Genomic DNA, 18,597 nt, shown 5'->3' with positions numbered 1-18,597 from the left:
TCCTAAACTTCTCGAATGACAGAATTAGGTCATTAGTTCAACTATTAAATATCTCATCTTTCATAACGTTTTTATAGTGAATATAAAAAGTAAAATAATTAAAAATAATATTAAATATGGCCGAATCTTTGATATGGTTCGGGAGGATCATATCATGTTAAGAGTTGGATATTGCCCCCCCCTTTCCTGATAATACATATTACCCCTTACAATTCCCTTGACAGCCTATCTCTATAGCAGAAATGGTTAATTATCAATTCAACATAATTCAATTTGTGTCCAATGCTGTACTGTTTACTCATAAAATATCTCCCCCACACCAACACCCCCCCCCCCAAAAAAAAGTTGGATGGAAGCAATGAGCATCCACAAACCTGTGTCTAGGTAGCCCTGTCCATTTTCTTCATCTAATGGAATAAATATGGTGCACCTAAGGTGTAATTTTATACATATATATATTTTAGAAAAATATATAATGTAGAATTTTATATTATTTTTAACCCTGCGTTGGTCGCGCAAGGTCTCTCGTTAGGGGTGTGTGATTTTAATGTCGTTATTTATCAATTATTGTTTTGTCAACACCCTCCCTCTGTCTAGCCGAGTTTCTAACGTTCATCATTTACCCCACGATTTTGTTTTCAGTGTTAGTAAGATATTTGAGCCGCTAGGGAGGGTTCGTTGAAGCAATTTGCTGTCTGACTCCATGCGTAGCTATAGGCATACCTAGTTTTCACTAAAAATCTGATATGCCGTTCCATGCATGATTAACGAAGAGTACCTTTTTATAATTATATAGAATATATATATAGTTTTATGGGATCTCAATTGTTGAAAGAAAAGCCTATACAAAATAATTGAGGATTTGGCATCTTAGACCATTAATTTGGCATATTTTAAAAACCTGGTCCCTGAGGACGTGCCCCACCCACAATGGGTTAAGGAAAAATTTCCCCCAAAATTTTTGATGGTGCAGTCTGCTCCATAAACCCGCTCTTTATGGGAACCCTTAATGGTGAAGGAAAGTAAGTCTGTTACTGCTTCAAGCAAGGGAATATACAGTAGTAGCCAACACAACATTCTACAACAGCTACTTTCATAAATGTATCATAAAATAAAGTAAATCTAACACAAAGGACTGAAAACTTATGAAAGAGAAGTGAAATTATCGTTGGGAGTGTTTGTAAATTTGGTGCTGATAGAAATTTTCAACATTTTGGTTAAGTTGGGAGTGATAAGTTTGATGGTGTGATCTTTTGGCCATGTTCTTTAACTATTTGAGTGTGCATACAACTGATCTTTAGTAATAAATGGTGGGGCACGGGAAACGGACGAATTTGAAAAAGTCACTACAAAGTTAATTTTTGCTGGGGAAAAAAAATATTTACAGAAATATATAGTGAAGATCATAGCATTTTATGATAGACATTCAAATGTTCCGTTACTAGCAGTTACCAGCAATTTTGTTTTGTTGTGGAATGCCTGCATGTTATGAGGAGAATGAAGACATGATGTTGTTGATGAGTGATGAAGCTCACTTCCACCTAAATGGTTCTGTAAATAAACAGAACTGTCGCTACTGGGCTGTGAAAAATCCACGACAACTCCATCAGAAACCCCTCCAAAGCTTAAAAATGACCGTGTGGTGCGCTGTAGGTAAGATTGGCATCACCGGTTCTTATTTTTTTGAGGACAACGCTGATCGTTACTTTCAGATGTTACACACCTTTTTGGTACCTGAATTACAGAGGAGGAGGATTACTCGTCGAGCAGTGTGGTTTCAGCAAGATGGTGCCACGGCTCACATAGCCACAGCCTCAATGACTGCTCTTCGAACTCTGTTCTCGAACCGCGTCATTTCCAGATTTCGTGATGTCCCATGGCCCCCTCGATCCCCGGACTTGTTAATGTGTGATTTTTTTTATGCAGGTACCCGAAGTCACACTATAACATTAAAAAGAGTATTTTGGTTTTGAAATGTGTTTGCCTGTTTTCGTTCAAGATACAAGCAGGACTTTTCAGTTTTTTACAAAACCTGATTAAATGAGTGAAGAAAAGATGAAAATTACATTTCACAAGTTTTTATTACTCAAATTCTATTTTTACTTAAACAATCACAAGGAGGCCCTTGTTAAGTCTCCTTCACCTGGTTTACTCCGGAAAATCCAGATACAGGGATATACAAAGAATGCCCTGATTGTCTCGGTGAAGTTTCAATGTATAACCCTTGCATAAAATGAACACAAAATAAAAAAAAATGTAACACAATTGGAAATATTACTCATGGTTTTAGCTAGCTTTTTTGTAGTTCAGCGCTGTACTTGTTACCTTATACTGACCGACGCTAATGAGCCATAAACCATATTTTCGAGAGCTCTCGACACTTAAACAAGGCTCACTTATCACTGACAAAACCACTGTTGTCGTATCTTCCTAATTTCTGAAATGCACTTCCTGATCATTCTGCTTCAGTCTGTAGAAGCCACCTCTCGACGATCCGATCCGGTTACGATGCAACTCTTCCCTTCTTCCAGGCTGCAAGTTCACCGTTCAAGTTCCTTTTTGGGATCGAACTCACTATTCAATTCAGCGTTTCAACATAACGAAATATAAATAATGTCAACTGCTCGTGTCACTGCAAATTGTCCAAGTCTTGCCAGCAACGAGTGCGCGAACACGAACCGCAAAGACGCGACGTCATAACATCTAACAGCCGACTGCACTCTTTGTCCGCCAAAAGTCCAGAACAGTCTATTACTTAAGAGAGGAGTGAAGTATTCCCCTATCCTCATTCATTCCGGAGGAAAAGTCTTACATTAATCGGTTATAACACGTCTACGAGAGTAGGCCACGCACACTAGATCAGTTGAAGGAGGCTATTCGTGAGACCATCAACCAAATCGACAGAGACATGCTGCAGAAATTTCCATGATTGCCTTCAAAGTTGCATCCGCGAAAATGGACACCATTTGTCCGATGGAATTTTCCGCACATGAATAACATAAAATGCTACGATCTTCACTATATATTTCTGTAAATATTTTTTTTTCCCAGCAAAAATTAACTCTGTAGTGACTTTTTCAAATTCGTCCGGTTCCCGTGCCCCACCCTGTATAAAGCAGTGAAAGTACTCCAAGATGGCAGGTATTTACTTAGAAGGGTCATGTTTTGGAATCAAATATTTCAGTTTATTTGTGTTTTCCGCATGCTAGAACCATTTATATATATATCAATGTGATTCTTGAGAATTATTTTCCTTTCAATCTCCATTCCTTCCCTACACTCGTTTGGAAGGTGGCAGAATTGTCAGCTTCATTGCTAATACTACAATGACGATACAGCTTTCGAATTGTCATAGAGTTTTGTAACAAGAAAAGCAAGTGTTTATTGTTGATGCTTTTGCAACTTGGCAGCAAAGAAGGATGGGAGGGGTGGGTAGCCAGCATGTCTGGAAGCATAGAATTGTCAATAAAGAGAGGATGTGATATTAGTGCAACTGTCCAACTACTATTGCTTTGTTGATGGGTTAAGAAAGATGTCCTAATTATTGATTTACATAATTTGGCAAACCTAAACAAAAGCAACATGTAATTCTACGTGTTATGAAATGTTGCTCACTTGTAGGCTCATATCTATCCCAAAGAAGCAAATTGTTTTCCTGCCCAGTAATAATTATGGAGTCAGGACATGGGAACCAATATTTTCAAAATCCCCCTACCCCCTCTCCCAAACTGTAATTTTTATTTTTCCTTTTAATCAAATAATCCAACACAAGTAATTTTCTCTCAAAGAATGGTCCTACATGCTATTAAAATTCAACATAACTTACAAAATCCTGATACTGAAACTGACTTTGGGAAATATGTAGCAACACTGCATCATTGGAACTCCATGATAAATTTAAATTGTTTTTAATCCTTATCATCTATATTTTGATATGAGCATGAATGGTGATACCTACATTACAGTGCTGCACTGTTAACCCTAGAAAGGTAATGTGTCTTGTGTCAAACGTTAAAGCTAACCATTCATCTGCTGGACTAGTGATTTCTTCAGAATTGAAACATAAATAGCATGGCAGGAATGCAAAATTACATTTTTATAAGTCTTGTGTGCACTCAAAACAACCATTTGACTAGTGTCCATCACACATGGCTTTGGGGCAACAGCAGCAAAAGGATCTGGTCATTCTCCACTTGCTTGAGGGTCAGAATGCACAAATTTTTCTTCCTTGTTGTTGTTGAGCATCTGTATTAGTTTTTTTGCATTTCCACATTCAGGATGATAGCAAAATCTCACAAAGTTGTTGTGGAAGTTTTGGTGTACATAGAGAATGACGTTTCGTCTGCCAGACGATGCAAAATTTAAAAAAAACTGTTAAAAACACACTGAAGGAATGCTTGTAAAAGGACACCAGTACTCCCCTGTCGGTCTATCCGATCCAAATGAAGGTAGACGGGATGGGGAGTGGAAAATTTTAGTGGAAGGGGGTGAAACAAGAAAATGCACCCCCCTTCCTCATGGGTAGTCTGCCAGATGTGTTAACTTTCTAGGTTTGATTATGCAGGCCAAGGTGACTCACCAAAGGAAACATTTTTGAGCAAAGTTGACTTTTTCTCTTCTTCAAATTGCACTTGTTTGTAGGTAGGCTAGCTAAATTTAACTTCCCACTTCCCATGAGAGCACAGGCAACCCCCCCCCCCAAAAAAAACAACTAAATCTCTGTGAAAAATAGTTCTGCTCCTGTTTTTGTACTTAACAGCACATTTGAAAAGCACACTTAAAAGAATTCAATACCATATTTCAAATATGTCATAAACTCACGTATATAGGCCTATGCGAGTATATGACAAGACAAGAATAAGGCATGTGATGATGGAGCACTACATGTTAAGAATTAATCCCTTGCTTTAGGTTACATGTGCTAGGTAAAAGGTGCTAACAATTTTTTTTCAGAGCGAATTTACAATATAGAGAAAGTCTCCAATTTTGTTAATTTTCGGTATACTAACTAATTTTGACCTCGTAATCACGAATCTGTTGAAAAAAAACAGGTGTCACGTCCGAAAATTTGAAAAAAAGCCGATTGAATTTTTTTATATATATAGGTGTATATGCGTAGTTTTACGAACAAAAGTGTAATCTCCTGTCATTGTGTCCAACCATGCCGTTGTTTTACAAGAAAATGATTTATGATGTTCAATTCTAGTACGATCCCTATTTTTTCGATGAATTTAGGGGTGAAATGAGTGCTAATGGAACCTAACCTAACAGGCCTAACCTAACCTTGTGTGAATGGTTCGTGGGGCTACCCGTGGATGGTTTTTGTGGCTAACGTCAATGGTTTGTGAGGCTACCCGTGGATGGTTTGTGGGGCTACCCATGGATGGTTTTTGGGGCTAACGTCAATGGTTTGTGGGGCTACCCGTGGATGGTTTTTGGCACTATACGAACAATTTTTGTACAATTTCCAGACGTGACCCCCGGTTTTTTTACAACAGACTCATGATTAGGAGGCCAAAATTAGTTAGTATACCGAAAATTAACGAAATTGGAGACTTTCTCTATATTGTAAATTCGCTCCGAAAAAAAATTGTTAGCACCTTTTACCTACTACATGTAACCTAAAGCAAGGGATTAATTCTTAACATGTAGTGCTCCATCATCACATGCCTTATTCTTGTCTTGTCATATACTCGCATAGGCCTATATACGTGAGTTTATGACATATTTGAAATATGGTATTGAATTCTTTTTTTTTTAGGAGCTAGTACACCGTTATTCTTATGTCCATCAATGTTTCGCATGCTTATCATAAAATTTCCCACTTAATACAATAAAACTTGAATGAATTCAGAAGTATATATAGAGTGTATACAGTTTTAGAGTATTATAGATATAAGATTGGCGATGGACACACCTTTTTAGAAACGTTTAAATTTGTTAGTAATCCGCTCCTTCCTTTGTTAGGTTAGGCATAGGCCTTTTAGATTTGATGGTTTACTCATTTCTCGATTTTATTACTCTGATGTGTATGCATGGAACACGAGTAGTATTTCGGAACTTTCTGTGCCAACGAATGTAATTTTCGAATATGTACTTGGTCACTGAATCTCTCCAAAAACAATTATTGACATGTCCGCAAAATACTCATGTGGAAGTTGACATGAAATGTTTGTGTAACACCACAGAAAACATTAATTACAATAGATTTACAATTCTAAATTACTGAAAAATTATACATACCACATTAGAATTCGAGATAAGCATCCTGCATTTTGTTTTGGATGGGGTTTGATAGGCCGTTCATATCCTCCACGATCATCCATTCTATTCACACATTCAGTCCCAGACAATAAATTTATTCAATCAGCTCCTGGTATAAATTTAAAGCAAAAGAATATGCTGCCATGTGTCGTTATTACGTTACTAGAACACTGACACAATATCCAACATAGCTATCACTAAAGTTATGTGTATCACACTTTATGTTTGAGTAATCATAATGAAATTGTCTTTCAGATCAAAGATCATGATAATCCAGATTTTTCTGAATGAAAGTGTAAATATCTTTTTTCAGGTGCATAAGTTGAGCTACCTAATTTACGTACAGAAATAAAGTTAGACACTGCATTTTTTAGTATCAAATAGTACTTGTTATGAAAAACCTCCAGCTTCGTAGCCTACAATTACCATCCATTTGTCACATTTTTGCAAGGAATACATTTTTGAATCTTGCGCTTAGTGCACACATCATATCATATGTTCCCCACAGTGTTGCCACAATATGAGGACACAATTTCCCTTTCCAAGGGGCAAAATTTCCCTTTTTGGACCATTTTTTCCCTCCACCTAAGCAAATTATATAATAATAATAATAATTAATAGTAGTGGTAGTAGCAGCATTATTAGTGGTGGTGGTGGAAGCAGTAGTAGTACGTAGCAAAGTATTCCATTAAATTCGTTATTCGATTGAATAAAGAATATATATTTCCTCACTTCCTGACCAGACGTCCCAGGTTAATCCTCATCCTTACTATTTATCCAATGATGCATAAAGGCAACGTACAATAAACTTAAAGGAGCAGAAACAAGTAGGAATAGCAAAATAAATAAATAACATAAAAATGTGGATATGAAATTCAAAATTAACATAAACTGTAATAATGTAACCATGCCAGTCTTTCCTGAACCGCCGAGCTCTTCGTATCGCAGACAATGAGAGAAATAGAATCTGCACTATTGCCAACCCATCAACGCATCAAAACCTTAGATGCATGTCAAGCGGAATGTATTTCTACTTCTTTAGTCTCCTAAACCACACAATTTTTAATTTTTAAATCACTTTCTGTGCATAAACTGTGTAATAAATGTGTTATTGTTTAATAGCGGAATATCTTCGAAACATAAGGGTGCGTGTGCGGGAGAGAATTAGGTTGTATCGAGCGATCAAAAAGAAAGAAACTAAAAGTAAACGACAGGCGTCCCTTGAATTTATGGTGAGTAATTGTTTTTGGTTTACAAAGATTATTTTTATTAAAAAGTTTGTTGCACCATTTGCAAGCATCCGTTCCTTATAAGACATATAAACTTGAAGTTTATACACCTCAAAAACAGCGTGATTTGTTATTGATAGTGTTATACAATGTACTAGTTAACGACAAGTATGTTACGTAAAATAACTTTTTGAAAATCCGGAATGTGCAATACAATTTTGTATTCAAAATTAAACTTATTTTTTACTAGAGAAGGTAATGCACTTCTCACAAAACTATGCCATTTGTGCTACGGATTCCTTACAATACCAGAAGTTACTGTTTACGCGATAATATTAAGGGGGGTGCTAAACAAGGATAATGATATTTCATACATCGAGCACGGGTGTTCTTTGAGTGTTCCTTCATCAATTTTTCATATCATCACTAATCCTCATCTTCGCGATTAGCCAAAAGTATAAAAAAAGCTAAGAAAAATAAATCAAATAAAAAAATGTTAAAAAGAACTTTTTGCGAGGAAGGAAGGTTCAGGTATTCTCCATTTTTTTGTGTGTGTCTCTTCGTTTTCGACATAAGAACTTCTGAAAACACTGTGTTATGTTCATAAATGATCGTGCATCCTACACACATGCACGCCCGCACACATTTATTTTGTTAAAAATGTCATTAATCAATTTTATTCTCAATTTTAAAACGCGCTACGACGCCAGAGGTCCTGATTTCGAATCCCGGCCTGAGCATGAATGTGTGCGAGTGTCCATTCATCAATTTCATCATATCGTTACCCATACCCATCTATGTATTTAGCCAAAAAGTGGCATAAAAGCGAAGTAAAATAAAGCACATGTAAATTTAAAAAAGGAGCCTCATTCAAGCAAAATATTATCTATGTTTCAAAGTTGGTTCATTCATTCAAGGAACGGTAAACATGCGTCTTCGACAAAGACTTCGTTGCTGCCAATGTGTGTAACAATAAGCCCCCACCCCTCCTTTCCCAGTTGGCTGCTTTAATCCAGTGCTCAGCCCTTCAACGAAAGCCTGGCGGTGGTTTCGCACAGTGGTATCCTACCATGCTTTAATCAAAGTGTGTCCCGAGTTGACCCATGTATCGTCCAAATAATAAATGTATTTTTTTTCGCGGCGGTACCTTTTTATGGCGCGCAGATACTTGTGTCGCCAAACAACAATATCTTCCCTCTCCAGCAACACAGACCATCGTTTCCTCCTACTAAACTCAAAACCCAAATCATTCAACACCCGACACACAGTTCGAGCGCTCATCGGCGGTATATCACTCTCACTTCTTATTGCCTACGCCAGTTTTTTTTTTTTTTTGTGTGTGTTTTTTTTAGGTTGGAAGTTCATTGCGAAGGTAAAATTCGTGTACTTTCTGGCGTATTTCCAGATTTATGTAAAATGCAAATTTCAAATAAAGTAATGAAGCGTAACAATAACGGGGGAACCGTAAAACGAGCAACTGCCGTCTCAGTTTTTCACAGAGGCACTGGGACATGCGCATACCCTCGAATGCATGCGGGTGGAGGTTAGGATACATTCGGGGGTTCCCCCCTTATTGTACTTTCTGGCGAATAAGTCGCTTGGAGAAATCATCCAACACTACCATTCTTGAGCGATTTCCTTTAGCAAGGAGCCTCTTCTTGCCTGGTGTTTCCATATTACCCGTTTTAAAAAAAAAAACACTCTTCGCCGCGTAAATGGAACGTTCACTGACACCTGTCAACACCGACTTCATGCTCATCACCTCACGTCCTGTCTTATCCGGATATTGTTGCTTTAAGGATGAATATACATTTAAAACAACTTGTTTGGCTTGACTTTGGAGAGCTTTCCCTCTTGAATGCTGCCTAAAATATCATTCGGGCGAAACCGCGCGCTCAACAGGAGACCTCGATTCAGCCATTCTCGTTGCTGTGCAGCTCGATTAGCAATGAATCACGATAAATGTAGGGTTAAAATAGTACGGTCTGCAACACTGGTGTCAGACGGATTGGTGATTCCACGCATACTGCAACCGTCTTCAAGTCCACCTCGACTCGCTCTTGAGTTTAAGCATAGAATAGTTACTATTCTATGGTTTAAGTGTTCATTCACCGCTACCAACAGCCTACTTGGTGATCTGAGGTTCCAAGTTCGTCTGCTCAGTGATTCGCGATTAAAATTACCACCTGAGCGATAGTGTCGCTTTCAATATGGCCGCTCTAAGTAGGATAAATCTTTGTTTACATTCAGCAGTAGTACAAAATAGCATCATGTTGTCATGACTGGTATGGTAGAAAACGTTTAAATTACGCATTATTTTTAAATATTGCGAATGCGATGTGAATTCCAGGAACTCTAACAAACGTGAAGCTGTACTGAGAACGAAGCATTTAATTATGATAGGCAAAAATAACACGGAAAATGCAGACGAAACTATGTATATGCATTGGTTGTCCAAAGCAGTGCAGCATCATCTGCACGTCATATTGTAACTGGGGTTCTCGGAAATTATTTGAAAATAAAGGAATTGAAATTGACCCGTACTTGAAAAGCTGGGACAGGAGAAAATTGCGAACATATCGTTGTAGTTCTTTCTCGAAAGAGAAAGGCTGGTTTAATAATAATATTCACGATTTCATGACCAGGCTATACTCACTGAAAAAGGACATCCTACTGAATGAAACAGTAACATTAGTATGTCCACTTTATTTTTCTGGTTACATTTGACATTAATTCATTCTCAAACTATTTTCACCTGTTCCAAATTTCACACATACGTAATACCGGTAATACATGGACGCATTGGGTAAGACGCTTCAAGATTTTTCGAAAAAAAAAGAGCTTTATTTATAAAGTACAATTTAAGACTTTACTTTCATGGTAATATATATTTATCTCTCGAAAAATAAAGTAAGTAGACTCGTGCATCCTTCGTCATTTCCTTGCCGGATTACAGTGTTATATCCCCCATACCAATCTTCTGTCAATTACGTTTTCCCTGATTTATTAACAAATTTCATTTTGTTGATTCCACGGGGTGAAAACACATGAAAACTTTTAATTTGTTCTGACCCATAAAACGATTTAGAGCAAAAAAAAAAACAAAAAAAAACTGAACAGTAGACCTTACTCTCTCGCATATTCCCCATGCTTTAAACGACTTCAACACAACGTATCCTACTTAGAGTACTTCCTGAAAACCCCACCAAATGGTATATCGGTTAATTTTAATCGCGAATTGCAACCGATCAGGTACATATCTGCTAATGTATATATTATTTTGTCCAGTGACGTGCGGTAACGTCGACACTTGGGGTAGCAGTCAGTGGCGTGCTCAAGGGGGGGTGTTGGTGTGGGTCACACCCCTCCTCCCTTTCGGGCCAGTATTCCTACAAAAAAGAAGAATGTCAATAACAGGAAAAGATTGCAAAATTATGAATGAGTACTAGAAAAAAGTACACGTAACCCCCACCCACATTCGAAAATAAAAAAAACTATTTGATTTGACTCTAAGCCAGAGATCCTTGGTTCGAATCTCGGATTGGCCATTTGTGTTCTTTGTGTGTGTCCCTTCATCAATTTTGTCGTACCAAAGGTGGCGGAGAAGCGAAGTAAAATAAACCAAATTGAGCAATCAATCAATGATTTTATTTTATTTGTGTTACTTAGCGTCGCTTTTTTGTCACATTTGGTTAATTGCGAAGATGATACGATGAAATTAATGAAGGGACGAGCACAGGGAACGCCCATGCCCGGGTCGGGGTTCGAACCCGGAACTTCTGGTGTCGAAGCGCGCTGTGATAACCACCCCCACGCTTGGTTGATTTGGTGACAAGTAACAAACCACAACACACTTTTTTGTAGTTTCTTCAATGATATTCATTTGAATTTTTGAGTTCTGAGATACATTTTTCATTCCAAATTATTTCATTATTCACTGCAACACATAGGACAAGAATGCGCACTCAACACGGGTTCGAATCCTGGCCTGGATTGTTCATATGAGGTCTCTTAACCAATTTCATCATATTATCACTCAATCCTCATTTTCGCGATAACCAAATGTGGCAGAAAAGCGAAGTAAAATAAACGAAAGCAACAACAATATGAACACGCGTTCTCTTGCCCAAATAAATACATCTGTATTTATGACTGTGAGAAACCAAGAGTAGTATATTTAAATAAAACACTACTAAAACGAGAGTCAGAGAGAGCCTGAGCACATATTTGTAATTTAATCATTATATATTCCATATTTGAAAAAGAAAGAAAGCATAACATTATTGTCTGCACATAACATGTTCCCATTTCATAAATAATAAAACTACATCCCATATTATACATACATATTGTACAACGTGTAAGAGGTTGTGTAAATACAGAGAACATAAGTACTGCAGAAAATTTTATCCTGAGCTGAGTTCTTTAGAGGATTTACAAACAAATTATGATAAACCAATCCCCTATCTGTCCTATAGGAGATAGACTGGGGGACCTGAAAGCCTGGGCTTTCAACCATTGCAGCTGGGTGGCGAGGGGACAAGGGAGGTAGAGGTAGAAATCTTCCTTTTCCTTGAGCCGGCCGTTTATACCTGGAAACTGGTCTGGCGGAAGAAGGGCGAGCTAGGGTATTCAGCCACCTTTGCCCGCGGGGAACACCGATGGACGAGAAGAGTGTGGGAAAGAAGGTGTTGCAAATGAGCTGTGGTGGCTTTAACAAGACAATAAATATTGTGATTTGAAAATAATTAGAGATGTGAGATTGATTGATCTATCTCTGCTAGACTAGCTACTCCTCAGTGCACGTCACTGATTTTGTCTACGTATTACAAATTTATTAACTGTTTCCTTGCAAGTATGCAGTTATGTCGGAATAAAACCCGTCTCAACGGAACTATATTCTGCGCACACGTTTGGATCTACATGTGCGAAAAGTTGCTGCAAGGTTGACCTGACGCGCGGCTTAGTCAGATTAACTTAAAATTTCCCTGTAATTGTGGCATTTTCATCGAAATTCCCTTTTCCCTCTTGGCTAAAATTTCGGTCCGAATTTCCCTACAAAAGGGAAATTTCCCTTCATGTGGCAACACTGGTTCCCTCATGCGTGCGAGCAAAGTCTATCGGCACAACAGGATCAGTGTTGCCACATGAATGGAAATTTCCCTTTTGCAGGGAAATTCCGACCGAAATTTTAGCCAAAAGGGAAAAGAGAATTTCGATGAAAAATGCCACAATTTCAGGGAAATTTTAAGACTACTGACTACATTATTACAGTTTATGTTAAGTTCCAGTTTCATATTTACATCTTTATTTTTTCTGTTCCTTCTTATTTCTGCTCTCTTGAATATGAGCCTGTATCTATTTATATTTCTCTTAAGTTATTGTACGTCGCTTTTCTGTATCTTCGGATAATTATAACGATGAGAAATAACGATTTAATGGATTCCTGACCATGATTTAAACCTGGGACTTCTGACCAGAAAGCGATGAAGCTGACATGTGTGTGAACAATTTGTGTAAATTTTTTATTCATACGAACATGGATCAACGGAAATTTTACTACTGCTGCTGCTGCTGCTACTACTACTACCACCACTGCTAATAATAATAATTATATATTATTATTATTATATTTGTTTTGGTGAAGGGAAAAAATAGTCCAAAAAGGGAAATTTTGCCACTTGGAAACGGAAATTGTGCCCTCAGATTGTGGCAACACTGAACAGGATCAGCATTTAGCAGTCAGCACTCTGCAAGACGAAAATGCGATTAAAATCTCTTTCTGAGTTTTATTCTGTGGTCTTCGTCACTGATGAGGCGATGCTAGCGACTTCTAACTACGGTTGACCGGAACTGTTCGAAAGGAACGAATACAGCACAGCAAGTGGACAGTAGCATGAAGTGGACGATTCCGTCCGTAGACCTCCTGCGTCGGCGATGTTGTTTACTTTCCTGCTTTCTACAATCTGCGACTATCTATTTCTGTCATCAATAAAAAATCAATCTCACATTGGGTCGCCAGGACAACCGCGAAGAGATTAAGCCCGAAAGTGAAATTTTCCCGGTTTTTCCTTTCGCGCTTATTCCTTTGTGGTTGTTCCGTTCGCGTTCAATCCGTCTCGCGCTTAATCTTTTCGCTCTCCTTCGCTACTCCGTTTCTCGGTTGTTCCTTTCGCCCTTATTCCGGTGTTCAATTTTGGTTTCGCGCTTGATCCGTTTCTCCTTTCGCGCTTATTCTGGTGTTCAAATTTGGTTTCGCGATTAATCCGTTTCGCGGTTGCAGAGGCGCAACCACGAATTTTTGTCTGGGGGGAGCAAGTACCAGGATATACGTACCAATAATAATAATAATAATAATAATAATAATAATAATGTTAATAATAATGTTATTATAACTATTATTATTATTATTATTATTATTGATTTGCTTTATTTTACTTCGCTTCTTGTGCCACTTTTGGCTAATTTTCGAAGATGGAGATGAGTGATGGCATGATGAAAACGCAAACATCCATGCCCAAGCCGTGAACCCTAAATTGTGTACGTATTGAAAATTTCTCTAATAAATATTATATAGAGCATATATTATTTAAATACATTACACAACCAATTCATCCATCTCACAATAAACCAACAGCAAAAATTATATAAATTGTCTCTCAAATGTTCACGCTCCCTTTCCTCAAAACAATTGTTCATGCATTTAAAACAAAATCAATAAAGACAAGTGTTATTTCTCTGTCTGGTCATTTACAATGCATTACAGCGAACAAACATAAATTGCGAGCGAAGCGAGGAAGAAATTTTTTGGATCCAATTATCTTGCAGGCTGAAATCAATATTAATTAAATAGGGCGCAAATAATTTCACGGAACTCCATGTCATTATATCATTTACAACTTTTGTGCCTCCCCGATGGTGTAGTGGTAACATCGTCGCCTTGTGATCAAGGGGTGCTGGGTTCGATACCCGGTGGAGGCACATAGTGTTTCGGAACCCACTTTAAGCTATAGATCCAGTCTCAATTAGCGTTTCTGTGCATAAAGTAGACTTTAAAAACACACAAATCAATAATTTGCCCCCTGCAGGTACACTTAACTTCGCCGTCAATGTTTGCCCTGCCTATAGAACTAATTTCCGACCAAGGTTGGGTGGAATGCTCCCCCTGCCCCTTTCGCGCTTATTCTGGTGTTCAATTTTGGTTTCGGAATTAATCCGTTTCGCTGAAATTCCTTTCGTGTTTAATTACTCCACTTCGGGCTTAAACTTTTCGAGCTTATTCCGTTCGCGTTTCATCTTTTCGCTCTTGCTCCTTTCGCGTTTAATCCTGTATTACGTTTCATGGTTGGGCTCTTTCGCGCTTAGTCTGTTTCACGCTTAATCTTTTTCGCGGTTATTAAACCGCCCCCTTCACATTCAGCAAAAAAACAACAACATAAGACCAAGTGCTCACTAGCGATTAAAAATCACTCTGGTTGAGCAACTTTTTCATCACCGGAATAGAACGTAAGCGTTGGCATAGGAATGCGCGCACTGGCAGCATATAAATCACGGTGATTAAAAATTTACCGCACTGGTGATTTTTATCACCCGAATCGTTGTTGACTAGCTTTCGGGCAAAGGGAGTCCCAGTGCATCGGGAAGTTTGCTGTTGTGCTGGGCGAATGTCAGATGTCGTTTGATACAGGAAGTTTTATAATGAAAATTGAAAAGAGACGTTTGAAAGAATATTCAGACAAGAACGAAAAAGAAAAGTTCTGGCTAGAATTGCGTGAGATCTACGTGGAGAAGTGGCGTGAAAGAAGGTCAAAGGAAGGACAGATTCGAACACATGTGAAAAATGTTAGTACATTTAAGATTTATTTCAAAATACAATATAAATATAAAAGCTGTTTTACAGTGAATATCACTTGCGCAAATGAAAACAATTTATACTCTTCCGCAATATGATTGGCAACCAGAAGCAGGGTGCGAAATCCCGGAGAGGACAGGGAGAATTTCCCCCCACCAACGATCTTGTCCTAAAATTCCCCCCCACCAAACTTTTTCAGAGGGGAGAGTTTTTCTTCTAACAACAAGAGATAAACAATTACTATCCGTGACAAAAATATTGAGCCCTCGGTTTACGCGCTTGTAAAATTGTACTCCGTGGGAGGAAATACTTCAAATATACCTCATTGGAAAGCTTCAAGTATTTACTTTTTAATAAACGTTATCTGAAAATTAATCTTAGCTTTGTAATCTTACTATAATAAAAAAAACAATGAAAAGTGTAGTTTTTCTTCCAATTTTCACGAACGGGGAACTTAACACCATATAGTTCATATTCGACTGTACATATAATTTTAAGATTTCGTGTACTTGAAGTTTGATTATTTCTGCACCTCTGTAGAAAAATCAAATGCATATTTTTACTAGATGCTTCAAAAATTGGCGTTTTAGGGAAACGTGCAAACTTGAAATGCATAATTACAAATTCAATGAAATTGCAAGAAACTGTTGATATAAGGCATATGATCAAATTCCAGAAGTTTGGCGTGTGTACGTACCTCAAATGTGGTTCAAGATATTAATTATTCTTTCGCACTCCTAATATGGTTAACGGGTGCATGACGTATGGCGGAGTGCGGCCAATCTCAGACTCCGCGGCTGCAGGAGACTTCCACAGCGTTGCCGTTTCGCTGCACTTCGCTGCGAGAATCGCGCAAGTGCGTTCCGTCTAGCCGATGCAAAGTATTGTCGCAGCATAAAATAATGAATGAAATATTTCTCATATTGCAAATGGAGTACTGCTGTACTGCAGTTTTTGGGGGATTTCTTCTAGCTGTTAACTTCATATGAAGAACGTCATCTCTTTCTATACCCGGTGGAGGTACATAGTGGTTCGGATCCCACTTTAAACTGTAAGTCCAGTCCCGATTAGCCTACCTGTGCATAAAGTGAACTTAAAGAAAGAGAAAATAACTCCACTCAGCTTTATATGAACGTAATTTTCCCAGTATTATTTTATGTCACACATTTAGACAGATATATTGAGTGCAACGATGTTCGATGAAAGATCCAGTCTTATCTGTATACAATAATAACGCACCTGCTGTGCACAGAGATTTCATAAGCAAGGGAAACAGAGCGAGGTGCGTACTAGCAACGAATAAAAAATATATATTTAAAAAATTGCGCCTTTGAAGCCTTCACGCCAACTAACATTTTTAAATATATTTCGAGCAAACACGCATGTAAATTGTGTTTATCTCGCAAAATTCACTTCAGCATTGTATCGAGTACTGGAGGTGGTTTCAGCATTTAACGTGTTGCTATACATTCCACCTGAAATATTGCTTTTGTATTTTGGTCTCTTACACAGCTGCAACTGTTGTAATAAGCAAGGAGTTGTGGGTTCATTTAGAGAGACAGAAGGACTAAAAACTAATAAATTTATCAATAAATATAATGAAATGAGTGAAAGGTAAAGGTATAAAATGCTGTTCATAATGGATTCTCTTGAACTGGATAATTAAATACAAGTCGTGTATCTTTCTTCTCACCAGATCTTGCAAAACTCGCCCAATAAAATATTGGGTCGATGCCAATTTTTGTTGTTCCCTTTTTTTTTACATACCTTTTTCACTGTGCTGACGTAACCCCCAAACACTCCACCGTGCACTTGACACCTTGGTTTATGTCGTGAGATGCGCCCATTCGTTTCTCCTGGTAGAAATATCTCTTGGCATTGACTATCATTTCTTTTACACCACAATGATATTACCGTCTTGCCATTATCATGCAACAAAAAAATCACTTCACAGAACCGCTATCATTCAATACTGTGCGTACGAACAAACACGCGAACTTGTGAGAGACCGACTGCCTGGACAAAATGCATGTAAGAATTATTATGGCTATGTGGGTGTTCAGGCAATATTCATTGCAGGAATGTAAACACAGAAGTGACAAAAGAAACTTTCGGCATCTCTACAATGTTTTCCTTGCGCAACACATTGTTTCGGCTCATTTCCCGTGTCAAAGCGGAAATGTGATGTGAATCGCGCGGGAACCGGTTGCCAAGAAAAACAATTCGCTCTGTTGTTTTCAATTCGCACAGTGGAAATTCGATTATTCCTCGGCCATCATTTTGATATGCATTTCATGACCATCGCACTGACCATTTCCGAGATTGCAACATCATAATTAATCATTAGTTGTGGCTGTTCTACAGCTGAAGTACAATTATATTTGGCTGATATATTTCCACATAACCAAGCTTCAATCACAATAAACAACATATTTTTACGACGTTTTTACACGAAGCTACACACAATTGAATTCGACTAATGTAAAAATTTCACGAAAAAACTACACTTTTACAAACATTTTTGTCCGAATAGAAAACAGACAGAGTTAATCAGGGTGCGAAATCATTGAAAACTGGTTGGGGGTGGAGAAAGTTCTTCATCTACAACCCCCTCCTTCACAAACATATGTGCAAATTATACGATACATATTTGTAATGTTATTAAAAGTAAAAATAAAATACTCAATTAAAAATATATTAGTATCATAGGCGTAGCTAGAACTTTATATTTGGGTGTGCACAAAGGAAAAATGAGGTCTTGTGTACCTTTTTAATAGCATATTTTGCAACACAATCACTTGGCGCTCTAACTACACTGATGTTTGTAAAGGAATATAAATCCACTAATTGACAGTGTTGAAAATATCTGAATATATGTAGTAGAAAAAATCAAATTGCATAGAAATTACACACACACAAAATGTTCATAAATGTTACAAACAAATACATCAAAATACACGTCATCTATAACAAGAGAAGTCTGTCAAAAGGTACAATGTTCTTAAACTCATCAATAACTTCATTTACATCAATAGACTAAGCTTTTTCCTGTTCCACAAATAGCAAGAGCAGGGCTTCCAATCTATCCTGCTTCTTAGTTGCTCTTAATTTAGTTTTAACTTGGGTAAGCTTGGAGAAAGCTCTCTCACACGTGCAGCTTATGACAGGTATAGAAGAAAGGCGCTGTAGTACAGAGTAGAATGCAGTAAATATCTTCTTTCTCCAATGACATCGAAAATCTATAGACACCCG

General features: G+C 37.8%; 1 protein-coding gene across 1 annotated transcript in view; it reads right to left on the bottom strand.

The window, feature by feature from the left end:
- LOC145994404 (ATP-binding cassette sub-family C member 4-like) overlaps positions 1-6,690 on the bottom strand; it is a 143,919-nt gene extending 137,229 nt beyond the window's left edge. Inside the window, exon 1 of the mRNA XM_083130526.1 lies at positions 6,244-6,690. Coding sequence (XP_082986652.1) covers positions 6,244-6,326 — 83 coding nt within the window. The 5' untranslated portion in view covers positions 6,327-6,690. The remainder of the gene's footprint in view (positions 1-6,243) is intronic.
- Between the last annotated feature and the right edge of the window lie 11,907 nt (positions 6,691-18,597).

This window comes from Lepisma saccharinum, chromosome 10 (genome assembly GCF_977018435.1).
Source record: "Lepisma saccharinum chromosome 10, izLepSacc3.1, whole genome shotgun sequence".
Classification (NCBI taxonomy): Eukaryota; Metazoa; Arthropoda; class Insecta; order Zygentoma; family Lepismatidae; genus Lepisma; species Lepisma saccharinum.
This window is presented reverse-complemented; position numbering and strand designations above follow the sequence as displayed.